We start from the raw sequence: 15,251 nt of genomic DNA on the forward strand, positions 1-15,251 counted from the left end.
GTTGTCCTCAAGTTGTTTGGCTTGAGGCAGAGCCTGAGAACTATTTTATCATTTTTGTGTGTAGTTTTCTGGAGTAGCCCCTCACATCCCATAGCTAAGAACACCTAGATCCCTCCCCCACTGGTCTCAGAGATCCTATGCCAGTGTGGTGGCCTTGTTTCCTGCTTCCTGGGATCCTAAGAGTTGTCAAAGGCAGGTCTGATCCTGCCTCAAGCTGTCTGTAGTCGCTAGTAAGTACCCCAGCCTGGAGGTGCTCACCCTGACGCTTACTTAGCCTTCTGCCTCCTTCAGTGCCTCACAATTACTATTAAAAGGTGACCATCTGTCATGGTTGGAATATGCTTGGCCCAGGAAGTGGCACTATTTGGAGGTGTGGCCTTGTCGGAGTGGGTGTGTCACTGTGGGAGTGGACTTTAAGATCCTCACCCTAGCTGCCTAGAACTCAATCTTCCACTAGCAGCCTTCAGATGAAGATGTAGAACTCTCAGCTCCCCCTGCACCATGCCTGCCTGGATGCTGCCATGTCCCCACCTTGATGATAATGGACTGAACCTCTAAACCTGTAAACCAGCCCCAATGAAATGCTGTCCCTATAAGAGTTGCCTTGGTCATGGTGTCTGTTCACAGCTGTAAAACCCTACCTGAGACGCCATCCCTGGTTCTCCTTGCACACTATTACAAATAGAGCTTGTCCGTAGCAGCTAGGACTAGTCTGTGTCGTTGCCTTTCTTCTGCCAATTTCACTGATAATTCTCATACTGAATGATTAGAGAAAAATTGGACAAACTGAAGATGTTTACCATGCAAAAGAGAGACACTGATTTCTTGGGAGGATTACATAGTCAGCTTTGAGATAGCAAGAAATACTTAATGATGCAGGCCTGACAATGTGTGTTCTAATCTATAATTTGATCTTTCTGACAGGTGGGTTATGAATCTAATTGGACGATATAAAAGAGTCTCGGGATCAGAAAAGATAACCCCACGATGGGAACAGGATTACCATCTGCAGCCCATGGGCAGGCTGGGATTGTTCTATGAGTACCTTGAAATGAGTAAGTTTTCTGTAAAGTATGTCGGGGTGCGTGTTGGAGTTGAAAAGTATCTGTTGTTGAGCCACAGAATTATTTAGTGCATTGATGTGAAGAGCTGTGTGTTTTTCTCTACCAGGATAAAATTATATAGTAGAGAAAAATCAAAGCTTTCAGATACAACGGCTGTGTGTGTGGTTTTGTTAATGTCTATGTTGTTCAAAGCTAAGGATTTATTACTCTGCAATGAGATGGAATTTTCCTTGACGTATCACTTTGCTGTGAGTTCTCAGAGTGTTCTGGCTGTGTTGTCTGTGAAGGAACCCTATCACTGTCATGATTCAGGCAGCTTGAGCCCGAGTCCATGCAGACACTGCGACGGGCAGGAACAGAATCACGGAGCAAGCCCGGGAGGACGTGCTCCCTCATGGCAGGAGGAACTCTGTTGCCCTTTCATACCTTGGTCCTGCCCGAGATGGCCTCAGGTTTCTTCTGTGCAGGCTTTGTATGTGGTGCATGAGCAAAGAGAGCCAGTGTACGGCCTGGAGTTAGGACTTGGCACAGGTCCCGCCCTACCTTCCTGAATGTCTTGTCCATTTGTGGATTACTTGCCCAGACTGATGGGTGTGGCTTTAAGCTCTGTTGCCTTTAAATAGCTGCAGCTCAGAACAGACTCCCTTCGGCAACGCTAACCTTTCTATTGTGAATGACCTGCTAAATCTAAAAGATGGCTAACTGTTTACATATTCTCTGTCCTTTCTCCGAAACTTTACAACGAATCACTTTTTTTTTTAAGGTAGCGAGAACAGAAAAACAGGCATAAAACTGACAGGCCTTATGTTTACGCAGAGGAGTTGGTGTCTTTTCCAGGACAGTGTTTCCTGCAGATTGGGGGGTGGGGAGGTGGATTATTAAATCACATTCTATGTATAAAGTCCCTTTTCAAAAATATGCAGAGTGCACAAGAATATCTGTCTGTATGGGTGAGTAAACAGTCCATTTTGTGTCTGTTAGCAGCCTGGGGTCAGATTTGAAGTTCGTTTTTGCTTTTTGTCAGGATTGGGTTTTACTAAGGGTGCAGCATCAGTGCTGACCAAGTTGAAGTCAGTCCATGTCCTCACTAACTGTCTCTTGCCAGGGCCACTGTCACCATTAACAATAGCACGTTGGCATAGAATGCTATCTATCTGAGCCTCTCCCCAGCAAAGAAGACTTTACAGGAAGTTGTTTTTTCCCAAATTAATTAGCTAACTGTATGCCATTCAGGGGAAAGCAACATCCCATGCCTTGGGGGAGAAAAAAAAATCAGACTTTTAGAGTTTCATAGGCCTATTAGATAGTTATGGACTAATTAATCTCGTCTCATCCTACCCTACAGTATATGTATGATATACATTCTGTCATAACAGACGAGATTTCTTACAGTGCTTTGTCCCCATGCCTTACAGCCATCCCAGCGATCTTCCCAGGTTTCTGAGTACAGGCAGTCTGTTACTAGGTAGTCAGTAACACAGTGAAATCTGTGTTTAGTGTTAAGTTGTGGAAGATACATTCTTCAGTACCCTTTGAATTCTTGTCTTACTCCTCTAAAAGTAAATACTGTCTTTGGGAGTGGTGCCACTCCCACGGGACCCTCACGGTGTTCTTCCACATTTGCCAGCAACACCACTGTGTACCTTCCTTTAGGCACCTCCCCATGGGTGTGGCCTTCCCTCTTCCACCACCACGTCCCAGCAGTTAGCCCTGTGACTTCCACCGGCTACCACGGTTCCTTGCCTCTCATTCCTTCTCACAGCTCTTGAGGAACCTCCACAGATCCACTTAGCTCCCCTTGTAGGGCTAGGCAGCCTTGACTCCCATAATCCTGTGCATGCATGAATGCCTCTCCCCCACTCCACTCCTGTTGGAGGCAACTACTAAGCCCTTAGCATGAGTGCTTGGAACTTAGTACTCCCAGGTACTTGCTACCTTTGGTGCAAGTATACAACCGCTTGTCAATCCTACATTTGCATTGCTCCACCCACTCTCTGCCCACTGAGGCTGGATGCCCTATGGTTTTTGTTCTTGTTACTGCTGCTAGTGAATTTCTTTTAAAGTGAATTTCCCCCATGATTTCAGATTGGGTATTAGCCAGAGTTGCCTGGCAAAATCTTAGACCCCACCTCAGAGAACTTGAGGAGAGGAACAGCTACTGATAGTAAAGTCTAGAAGCTGAAGATACTGTTTCTGTACCTTGGGCCTACCAGTCATAGACACGGGCCTCTTGAGAATGTGGTGACGGCATCTTCCTCGTTGGTAGGTGCCATAGCCAAGGGCACGAAAGCAAGGTCATGAGTCCTCCATGTCTCTCCTGCACTGAGTCTCCACATTTGCCTTGTTAATTGCACCCATCCCCAAAGCAAACTTTCAAAAATCATGAGGATAAAGGCTATTTTCCTTTATTTCCTGTTGTTGGGTTAAAATACCCTGAGAAAAGCCATTTAAGGGAGGAAGAGGTTCATTCTAGCTCACAGTTCAAGGTACTACAGTCCACCATGGTGCAGAAGCCCAAGCAGTGTGGGAGCATGAGGCAGCTGGTCACATCACATCTACAGAAATCGAGAAAGACACGTGTGTGCTAATGTTTACCTTTCCTTAACCACTGTATACAGCCCGGGGCTCCCTGCCCACGGCAGAATCTCCCCACATTAATAAACGGGATTTAGATACTCCCTGACAGGCACACCCCAAGGCCCATCTCCCAGGAGACTCTAGATGCTGCTGTGGTGACACTGTCAACCATTACAGTGATCTCCACAGACGAGGCTTCCTGTTGTGAGTCACTCAGCTCTTTAACATCACCCATGCTCACCAATTTTCTCCCTGTGACACACCTACCAGATGGGCCACACTCTCTAGAGAGGGGACCCGCAGTCTCCCTGGCCTCTCTTGTGTTCCTGTCCACCTCCTGCACTGAAGACTTCTAGTCCTTAAATGAATGGCTTTCTAGTGTGGCAGATGGGTCACTCCCATGTGTTTGCTCACTACCCAGTGTTGGGTGTGCCACTGTGCCAAGCTGAGATTCGATGCATGCTCTCACGGAGCTGGACACATGGCAGTTTGTGTAATAAGAGCCAAGTAGGGGTTGGGGATTTGGCTCAGTGGTAGAGCGCTTGCCTAGGAAGCGCAAGGTCCTGGGTTCGGTCCCCAGCCCTGGGGAGGGGAAAAACAAAAAAAAAAAAAACAAAAAACAAAACCAAAAAAAAAAAAAAAAAAAAAGAGCCAAGTAGAGGCTCGGTCAAGCAGATGGTGTGTGAATATGATTCTGAAAAGCGAGTGTTAGCATCAAAGGTGTGGTGGAGGAAGTGGACGGGACTCGGAGTAGTGGAGGACTAGACATGTTGGAAAATGCAGAGCTACTCCCTGACTGCCTCAGTGTTACACAGACAGAGCATCTCTGAAGCAGAGACTCCATGGTGGGAATCTGAGGTAAACTACAGACGTAGGAGATGGCCTCTGTGTGCATAGCCAGGGCTTGGGATTCAGATGAATGAATGGGGGTTTATAGGGATATTGGTAAGCAAGAGAACTGTGTGTCGTTTTGTCGAAGGTCAGATTATTCCGGAAGCAGAGTGGCAGCCATTGGATGGGGTCTGTATTTGGTGGGAGGACGATTAATTAGGTTACAGCAGTCAACGCCGGTAAGGGAAAAGTTCATAAACAGAGGTTGTGCGCATGGGAATAGATGTGGCGAGACTGGGTTTGGTGAGCATTGGAGAGGTGACTCGGGAGGTCGATGAGGGATAGGATTTCCAAGATACCTCCCAGGAGATAGAATGTGCAGGAGGGGAGCTGGTGTGGAGATGCTCTGCTGTCTGTAGGACGTGAGGATGGCAGTGTTACTGGGGAAAGTAGGTGCACAGGTTAGGCACTGAGGAGCTGAAGGTGAGACCATGGCGGGTGGATCGGGCGTGCCTTGCAGGAGTTTGAGTGAAGCAGGGTTCTCTCCACAGAGAAGGCTTTTGAGGGTACCAGCGTTATTCGGGGGAGACTGAAACATAGCAGACAGGTTCATAAGACAGGAGGGAAAGTCAAAGCTAAAACCCTGTGGATGCTAGAGCTGTAGGAAGCGGATGGCGCCCTACTGGGAATGGAGTTCTAGAAGCTCGTATTTAAAATATAACTTGCCTTTTTACGTTAAGTAAAAACAAATCAAAAACCATCCTGTGGAGAGGGAGCTGCCTGGCCCTGTCAGAAACTATCTGTCTAAACGAGCGAGGTCAAGAGCACTCCTGGGCTTTGGCGTGCGCAGCCACATCTGGAGGTGGGGTTGGGAAGCTGCAGGAGTGGCTTCCGTACAGTGGTGAGGGCTCGTGGGATGCACAGCTTAGAGGATGGGGTGACTGGCAGAGAAGTGTGGGTTCCGCCCGCCATCCTGAAAATGCTGTAGAGCAATGGGGGATCTTCACAATGAGTGGTTTCCGCCTCACTAACACCTCTTATTCTTCATTCCAAAGGGTGCTTAGAAAGTTCTTCTCTCACTGTGTTTAATGTAAGAAAAAAAAATGGCTTAATCCCTTTGGGGGTGAAAGTGACGAAGGCCCTGGCTTTTCCAGTGATGTAGCCAGCTGTGTGAGAACCCATGAATATTTGTATTTCTTCGTTAAAACCCTCTGTTTAATCGGTACCGTGTCTGCGTGTACTTGAACCCAGTGTCATTTTGAACTGGATTCTTTATCAGAGTAATCTACAGTAATTGCCAGTGTTATTTTAACTGTTTGTTGATGTCTCTTGAAATTTAAGTGTCTAAGATAGCCATAAGGAATTACTAGCTAGATTTGTATATATCCCCAAATTGACTCTAGCTGATTAAGAATATGCAATTTGTTCATTCATTTTTTCTACAATAACCATTAGCCTTAACATTTATCATTAGCTTATTCTAACCAAGCATTGTTTTCGTTATTATAAACGGCGTGGTTTCTCTTTTGTGCTTTTAACTGTGTTATTTTTGGCCTCTCTTGAACAATCAAGATCTGGCTATGCTACACTCTCATTCTAACACAGGGACCCCAAGCTGTCCTTCCAATAGGTTGGACACTGACTGGGTTGCCACAGTCAACTCTGCCCCATTCTGCAGTCTCTTACTTGCCTGGCCCAAGACTCGTGTGGATAGCGGTTAGAGAGGTACAGAGGCAGGCATGACTCCTGCTGCTAATACAGCTTGGGCCCTTGCCTGTCTGGCTTTCCTGATGCTGACCATGCCTGCCTGGCCTGTGGCTTAGCTTCTCCACGTTCTGAAGTACTCCTCTCCTAGGCTGATATACCGCACACAGCCCTGCCCTTCTTGAGCAGAATGGAGTGAAGGCCTAGAAGAGTTGTCAGGTGACCTCTCCTCCAGTCTTGGGCTCACTCTTACCTGTGTAGGTGTCTTCCATGGCTCTGCTAGTAAGGCTGGAAGGACCTGGGAGACGTTTCTCGGCTAGATCTTTGGTCTTACCCCATTCTTCATCCCCTCCACGGCGGAGTTTATCCTTTATTTATACCAAGGTCACATACATTTCTGATGAAGAGAAAAGGCTGAGTTACCACTAGAATCTTGATCTTGGGACCACACAGACTGACAAGGGTTAGGGCTCTCCCGAGTGCGTGCGTGTGACACAGAGGCGATGAAGTTTGCTTGTTGCTAGCAGGCTTCCAACATTCCTCCAAGTATCGGCTTCATATCCACACATTTCGTTTCCTCTTTGCTTACTAGATACTTGCACTCTGTTCATTTTTAAATCCCAAACCCTGGGTCTGCTTCTCATAGCATCTTAAGAGGCAGAGTGAACAATACGCTTAGGTTGCCTCCAGCGTATGACCACCAAGTAACCGTGCTTGACTCAGAGTTTCCAATGCGCCGTTTCTTCTGAGCGAATCCCACGTGTGTGGGAAAGGAGCTGTATTTAGTCACCTTTCTTTGGATTTCATACTCATGTTTTGTATTTGTCCTGCCCTGAGCACTGTGTTGTGACTGCCCGTGGCTGTGTCTCCTTACTGGGGTGGGTCCTTTGTTGGCCTTTTAAATTTCTTTACAAGCATAGAGGAAAATACATCGTCCTCCCATCTGTCCTCCCCACCATGATGTGTGTCCATTCCGTTGACAGTTATTCAGTTTGGGTTCGTCACCTTATTTGTGGCCTCTTTCCCACTGGCTCCCCTGCTGGCCCTGGTGAACAATATACTGGAGATAAGAGTGGATGCGTGGAAGCTTACAACACAGTTTCGACGCATGGTGCCAGAGAAAGCCCAGGATATCGGCGCGTGGCAGCCCATCATGCAAGGAATAGCCATCCTGGCCGTGGTGACCAACGTGAGTAGCCTGGGGTTCACGGGGAGACCACCCAGTATTATCTTTACACGGGTGGGTGTTTCGCCTGCGTGGATGTGGACCACATGTGCACTTGGTGAAGCCAAAAGAGGGAATAGAAGCCCCCCCGGAGCTGAAGTTTCAGACGGTTGTGAGCTGCCCTGTGGGTGCTAGAATAGAACCTGGGTCTGTTGCAAGAGCAGCAAGAGTTCTTCACCACTGAGCTATTTCTCTAGCCCCGGTGCGGTATTGAATTGCTATTGCAACTGTCTCCCAATACATTTTAATTTTTTATCATCATCATCATCATCGACTCACCCACCAGGACATCTTGCAGAGGGATCGCTGTTTCTCCTCTGCCAATGTCTTTATCTAAAGAAACAGAGTAATGAAAACTGAAACTTTTACTCATCTATGACATAAAAGTGCTTTTAAACACAGGCAGATACAGGTTCATACTGGGTCAGAGCATCCTAAAAGCATCCCACCATATATCATCACTGTATATACATACACGTGTGTGTGTGTGTGTGTGTGTGTGTGTGCGCGTCCATCCTAACTATAGGTTAGTGGCCCTTTTGTCTTCAGGGAGATAAGCTCTTATGAGAGGTGGGGCAGTCCCAACTGTGAGGGACACAGGTCCAACCTGTGTATGTTGTTTACTTGGGCAGAGGCCAAGCAGCAGCTCTCCAGCGGACCAGTTTAACACCAGCCATCAGCGGATCCTGCCTACGAATGTCCTCAGAAACAGGGTTATTTCTGCCCATATTTCACTACTAATCTTACCAGACCCAGCTTCCCAAACAAAATGATTTTTCAATTTTAGTTTCTTAAGCCACAATTTGCTGAGTCCCCGGGAGCTCCTGCAAAAGCAGAAGAGAAAGTGGCCGTGGCCGGCTCAGGCGCTGGAAGCCGGAAGTGCACTGTGAAGTCAGGAGGATCTGAGCTCCACATCCCAGCACCACTGCTCGAGCTGCGTGGCCCTGGCCCCACACACTGCTGAGTCCCTTTTTATATGTGTTACATGAATGGTTCTATACTCAGCATGGCTTGGGAAGTCACTTGAGTTGCAGCCGGAGCCTGGTCCTTATCCACATAGTGGCCGCTGTTTGACGTCATTACCTGACATCTTTAACACTGGTTCCCTGAGGGCTCTGACGGGCACCTCAGAATCAGTCACCCCCTTGACTGGTTTCCATGAAACATGTTAGCTGTCACCCCACCCCCACCACTTTTCTGAACTGCAGGCAACCTTTAGCGTTGAGAAACTGATGGGTTACATCAGTTTCTTCTCGCCCAAACAGCCCCCACCTTCAGTGCCCACTGTGTTTGAAAATGAAGGCTGATGTTTAGAGCTGTGACAGCAAGGCCTTTCGAGTCCACAGCCATGAGAGCAGGAATCTGCCACAGCCAGTGTGCCACAGTACATTAGGCAGGGCAGGAACGCAGATCCGAGTGCTTCAGGCACGAAGGTTTGAAACTAAAAGGGTTTTTTGTTTGACCCTCAGAAACAGAAAATTGATCTGGTTCAAACTCCTGATTCCTCAAGCGTTTTGGAATGATTCTGTTAGGCACCTTCTCTCTTTATCTATGGCGACGTGGCTCTCCTCCATGAGCAGAGATGCAGAATTGGCTGGGTCTCCAAAGGGGTGTGTGTGTGTGTGTGTGTGTGTGTGTGTGTGCGCGCGCGCCCCTCTCTATACGTGTACTCATGCAGACACACATCCGCTGTCTAATTGGGGTTACTTGTCACCTTACTATTATAATATGCCCTAGCCAAGCCCCTCACTAGATCGTGTCATTTGGTCACACTATTGACAACCCTTCAGCCCATATTGTTAGCATTTGTCACACTTACAGGAAACACGTCTGTTACCCCATGTATATAGCCCTCCCCCCTGAAGTGCTGTCCATAACGGCCACAGCCTGGTGTGTGCAGAAGGAAGGAGGGAGGCCACCCGGGTAGGAGGCACTGAGCGGGAGTGCGCTGGGAAGTCACTTGAGTTGGAAGCCGACGGTTCCATAAATAAGCCCCGATGTCATTGTCATGCCACGCCAGAGCATCTGCTATCGAAGGGCAGTTTTAATTTATTTTGATATAAATGGGACGTGTGTGCAGAGCAGCATGGGGAACGGGACGAGCTACGTTATGTGTGTTCTTGCGGCGCATCCCAGAGCGGCTCAGTTCAGGGGGAAAGGTGCCTTGTCAGGAAAACAAAGAACTGTGGTTCTGATTGCAGTTTTTGTTCTTCCCCCAAAGTTTATCTCCGGTGATTCTGTTAAAAGATGGCCTGGTGTTGGGGATTTAGCTCAGTGGTAGAGCGCTTGCCTAGCAAGCGCAAGGCCCTGGGTTCAGTCCCCAGCTCCGAAAAAAAGGAAAAAAAAAAAAAAAAAAGATGGCCTGGAGTTAAAGGAGAGCGGGAAGATATGGAGATCTGGCAGGAGACCAAGTCTTCCTGTCTTACCTCACAATTGACAGGCAGGCATGCATACACACACACACACACACACACCACAGAGATCAGGATGCTGGCTTCATTGTTTTTCTGCTTTGCCCGAATCTTGTCTGTTAGTTTGTAGTCTCATTGTATCTAAGTCGTATGTCCGGATGACTACCATTAAAAATCACTGCGAGCCAAAAGACGCACGTCTGTTCTTGTGCTTCGGTTGATGGTTGGCCTAACATGGATACAATTTCCCCTTTGTCCCCGCAAGCCGTTTCCTATACCAGAGGTTAAGCCTCAAATTAAAGCTCTTTGGGGAAGGTGCATGTAGTTCTAAGTAGGCTTTCGTCCCAGAACACTTCTGCCTGGCATAGACACGGGCTCATAACTGGCCCATTTATTCCTTCTACGCAGGAACATACGGAGCTGTGTTAAACGATAATTTATGGTTTCGGAACTTTATCCTGTTAATCTTCTGGATGCTCAGATACGGGGTTGTTATAAAGCTAGCATTGTTTCCTGACTGAGTAGTTTATCAGGCCATGGATTGTGTAAGGAAGTCTAAGATAGCATGGCAGAGGGGAATGAGAGTTTAGTGGCCATTATGTAACCATGGATCAGGAGAGGTATGTTTTAGTCAGTTTTCAAGCAAGTGATTTTTATTTAAAAAACAAAACAAATCACTCTTTATCCTGCAAATCAGTTCTATGGAGCAAGGTTCTATTCATGCTATAAGTGTTCTAACTGAACTACGGCCGACTCCTGGCTCTGTGAAGAAGCACGCTGAGGTTAAGTGGATGTTGTAAGGGAGCGCAAGGCCCTGGGTTCGGTCCCCAGCTCCGAAAAAAAGAACCAAAAAAAAAAAAAAAAGTGGATGTTGTACACACAGGAGGCACAGTCAGTCTCCCCGCTTCAGCTCTTCATGGTGCCCCAGTATAGTCAGTCATTCTCCACAAATCGTCTCGGGTATTTCAGAAGCTCAGCGAGCAACCATTGGTCGTTCCAATCTTCCTTTAGAGTGGAAGGCCTCCCAACGTGTCTTCTACATGGACTATGTGTAACTTACACTGAGAGATGCAGCTTGTTGGAAACCGCGGTTCTGTTGTACCGTGAACCGTAGCTGCCATCCTGACACGCCTTTCTCATTTCCCCCAATGCAGGCCATGATCATTGCCTTCACCTCAGACATGATCCCCCGCCTGGTGTACTATTGGTCCTTCTCCATCCCTCCCTATGGGGACCACACTTACTACACCATGGACGGCTACATCAACAACACTCTCTCGGTCTTCAACATCACCGACTTCAAAAATACAGACAAAGAAAACCCGTACATTGGGCTTGGCAACTACACCCTGTGCAGGCAAGTCTTCACTCACCTGTTTGAAAAATGTCCTTCATCTTATAAAAAGAGCTCTTGGTATGTGTGATAAGATTCTAACTGGTATCGTTTAAGTCGGTGTTAGATGAGACACTTTTCACAGTGCTTTCTTTTCGGTAATACTCAGATTAACGCTGTTGGAGAGCAATGGTAGAACCTGTGAACCAGACTTGAAATGTGTTCAAATGGACACATTGTAACAATGGAGGACAAAAGCCTCCCGAGTCTGAGGAATGGGGATAGCCGAGAGAGCTACAGATTCAGACCATTCCCTTCTAAGCCTGCCTTGTGAAGGTGGGGAAGGCAGCTGATGTGGTAGTTCTCACCAATCAGGCACAACGCATAAAACCAGAAGTGCTGGTGGGTGCCCACAGCCCGGCACTGAGGGGTGTATTGCTACAGGTAATTGTTTCCAGTGGAAGCTAACCTAAGATACATAGTAAGTTCAAGGCCAGCCTGGGGTACATAGCAAAACTCTATTTCAGTAAAATAAAAATAAAAGAGCGAGCCAGCCATTCAGGCTGTAGCCCAGCAGGAGAGAACACCGGCGTCCTTGGGCATGAGCCCAGGTTCCATCCCGAACAGTGCAGTGAAAGAAATTGTTATTCAAGGACGACCGAAAAGCTAGTGATGACACACTGGCACCTCAGCAAAGACGTAAAGGTGGATGCGTTCAAGGGGTGTCACGTGCTCTGGTGGCTGGGAATGTCAACTGTGGATAGAGCACACCAGGTCACTTACCAGTTGGTAGTTTGTTGACCACGTAGGTCCTGCAAATTTATTTTCTCTATTACGGTTTCTTAAACCCAAATTCACTTAATTCAACTGCTCCGAGCCGCTCTGATTCAGATTTCCAGTATCACAACCAAGAAGTCAGACAAGACTAAGACCACTGTCCCAAGTGGTCAGCTTGTTCTGACTGTGCAGAATGCTGATCTCAGCAATTACATTCCTGTATGTCTAATACCTCACGGCCCAGGAATTAGAAGTGGGCTGCCCGAGGAAGACAAGAGTTGGGTGAAAGCCCTGAGTTAACCAGTAGGCTCCACCGGGTGGGATGGTGCAGTCGGCTCCATGAGATAGCTAAATTGTTTTGTGTCTTCTCAGAAAGCAGGGATGGAGCCTTGGGGAAAATACACAAACTTTGTAAAGAAGCGTCCTGTTTTACCCAGCTGGATTCCTCACTTTCTCGTTACATGCTCAACGATAAGATACTCCTGGGTACTTAAGTTGAACTTAAGGTGAAATGTATGTGATGTCCACTTTAAAAATCATTGCATCAAAGATGACTCCAGTTTTAAGTCAGGCTCTCGTTCACAGTGTTAATCCAAAAGATTTGTCTCCTAACGTGCCTGGTTGTACTTCCAGGTACCGTGACTTCCGAAACCCACCCGGGCACCCACAAGAGTATAAACACAACATCTACTATTGGCACGTGATTGCCGCCAAGCTGGCTTTTATCATTGTCATGGAGGTAAGAGAATGGGCTCTGAGAGAGCCTGTGGCCACCCATCTATGTCCTTTAAGTATTACCAACTTTACTCAATGTATATATTAGGACATGAACTAATCAGGCTTGGCCTGAGAGTAGATAGTCCGTAACACTGAATGAAGTAGCCGTCTGCTTTAAATGTTAAAAAGCAAGCCCATGACAAGGGAGATTCAGTTCCTTTTGTACACTGGGGCACACCGAGCGGCATGTTGGATTGTGAAAGGCCTCTGCCCAGGTAGCTATGGTGTATTTATGTTTCATGCTGCTACGTGGAGCACCCCCAACTCCTTATAGCACCTCTCTCGTTCTCGCTCGTTCTCGCTCGCTCTCGCTCTCTCTCAAGTTAGTGCTGAGGAAATGACATGGCTGTAGATTGTCAGTTGATCTAGCCAGTGTCTGAGAGGTCGTTACTAGTAATAAATTAGGGAGCCTATTTGCTGGGCAAAGAAAGACATCAACCCTCGCTTGGGTAAGTCTTCTGTCATGTGTAAACACCAATCAAGCAGAATTCTGAGACTTTGCAATCTGATTTGAAGATAAATAAACAATAGACTAAGGAAATGGGGGATGGAGGAAAGGGCCACGTCCCGTGATAGACAACAGGTGGTGGCCACGGAACAGAAAGTACAGCATACGTCATAAAGAAGATGCAACTCCCCAAAGACGGGCCAGAGGAAAGTGGCAAACAGCTGAGGAAGAAAACTAAGACCAGAAGAATGAAAGAGGCGTCTCCATAGCAACGGTGGGAGCCAGGAACAACAGTTGTAGTACTTCAGCATGCTAACCTAGAGAGGCAGCGAAAGGGAATAACCGAGGTTTATACCCCCATGATAGAATGCTGGTAAGCACTGACCCTTACAGAGAGTTAACAAATGGAGAGAACACAGAGGAGGAGCCCTTCTTAACTCCTGTGAGGCTGGGACAGCCTAGATCAGTGGTCCTCAACCCAAGAACTAAGTGCCAGTCAGTTGCAAAATGACACTTATCAAAATTTATGGCTGGGGGTGGGGGTCCTAAGACCACCAGAGATATGTGTTTTCCATGGGTTGGGAACCATTGGACTAGATCATAAACTCACAGTTGTAGGCACAGGACAGCAGACTGTCCCGCACAGAGGGGTCTCTATCCCAGCCCAGAGGAGGCAGAGGTGCTGGCCCCTGTGAGTCCCAGGCCAACCACAACCACATCGGGAGACGCTGTCTCAAACACCAAAACGAGAAAACCCAAAATGCTGAAAAGAAAGGAGAACTAAGGCCATTCTCTCTGGCTCGTAAATACAGAGGTCCTCGTAGAATGTGTGAGAAGGTTCACTGTAGGATATTTTTAAAAGACGGCATCACGTCCTATTGGCTTTAATCCAGAAATGACACCGGCCACCTGTGAATGCTACCAACCTCTATGTAGGTGAGCTTGGAGAAGAGGAGTCTTACCCTTCTCTTGTTGGACTCTCTTCCTTCGTATCTGTTGCCACATCTGTGGGGTTCACCAGCTCCACTCTATTGCTCTTCCCCTAGTGAGGCCAGGGTCCCCAAAGGCATAGCAGTGTTCGTTTCCCACTCCCCTTCCGCTCCTCCCTCCAGTCCAGCCATTCTTCACCTCCTAAGTCACTCTTCTGCTCTGGCTACGGTGACCATAATGTCTGTCCCGTGGTGAATTTCTTGAACAGCATCTGTTCCCACGTGTTACCCGGCGGTGAACACCAACACAGCCAACCTCTCATTCCTCCATGAAGCCTGTCCCCTGGCTTCAGGAAAACACTTATTTTGTATTTTAAAGCAGGAAAAAGAAGTCTAGGAAAGTTAGAACAACGAAGGGGTCCATTCAGCAAAAGGAAGGAACAATTATAGATAATACATAGCCGACAGTGCCATGTAGTGTCAAAGGACAGTCAGTGTGCTTCAAGGGAGAAGCGGTTGTCAGTCAGTGACAGAGGGGTTTATCAGGTCATCTCTACCCAAAATAAGAACCTGCAGAGTTGCGCTCTAGACAAGGGGGGTGGCTCACCGGCACCCACAGAACATTGCGCCTGGGGTGACACATACATTCCTCTCAACAGAGCAGCACCCTGCCAGGGCCCGTCGCACGGGAGGCTGCAAAACGAGTCTCAGCACATGCTTAAAAATTAAAAATTAAAATCCTATCAAGTGGCTTTCTGTGTGCAGTGCAATTAAATGAGAAATTAACCGGAGAAATTTGGGGAAGCACACATGTGCACGGAAACCAAACGACATATTCTGAAGCAACCAGCAAATCAGTAGAGATATTTAAGAGAGAGTTTGTTTGTTTGTTTTTTTAACTTTTAAACAAATGATAGTGGGAACAAATGTGCCAAAACATTTGGGATACAATGAAGGCAGTACTGAAGCACGTTTTTTAATCCCTGGTCATATCAGTTTAGCAGGAAAAAGGCAAATTGCCCCAAAGATGCCTCTTCCCCGTCTGAGCCCAGTCTGCTAAAGCTTTCAGCATGGTTAGCTCCCGTACTTTCCCACTCTAGGCTACCCGATCTCACTCTGCTCTGCAGTCCCTTCCTCTGTGCTATGTCATCTTTGTCCAACCAGTCTCGCAGGAC

General features: G+C 47.4%; 1 protein-coding gene and 1 long non-coding RNA gene across 13 annotated transcripts in view; one reads left to right on the forward strand and one right to left on the reverse strand.

Annotated features, from left to right (window-relative positions):
• The window catches only part of Ano6 (anoctamin 6), a 180,031-nt gene that overhangs the window by 160,092 nt on the left and 4,688 nt on the right, over positions 1 to 15,251 (forward strand). For all 12 annotated transcript variants that reach the window (XR_015624134.1, XR_015624135.1, XR_015624132.1 and 9 more), the window contains 4 exon segments: positions 925 to 1,055; positions 7,160 to 7,365; positions 10,967 to 11,169; positions 12,556 to 12,661. Coding sequence is in view for 7 of the 12 variants with exons in the window: in XM_087557551.1 (XP_087413677.1) it covers positions 925 to 1,055; positions 7,160 to 7,365; positions 10,967 to 11,169; positions 12,556 to 12,661 (646 nt within the window). In the remaining 5 variants the exon portion in view is untranslated.
• LOC134479558 (uncharacterized) overlaps positions 1 to 15,251 on the reverse strand; it is a 34,374-nt gene that overhangs the window by 8,910 nt on the left and 10,213 nt on the right. Inside the window, exon 2 of the long non-coding RNA XR_015625925.1 lies at positions 6,430 to 6,573. This is a non-coding gene — a long non-coding RNA (uncharacterized LOC134479558). The remainder of the gene's footprint in view (positions 1 to 6,429; positions 6,574 to 15,251) is intronic.

Source organism: Rattus norvegicus, chromosome 7 (assembly GCF_021556685.1).
Source record: "Rattus norvegicus strain SHRSP/BbbUtx chromosome 7, alternate assembly SHRSP_T2T, whole genome shotgun sequence".
NCBI lineage: Eukaryota > Metazoa > Chordata > Mammalia > Rodentia > Muridae > Rattus > Rattus norvegicus.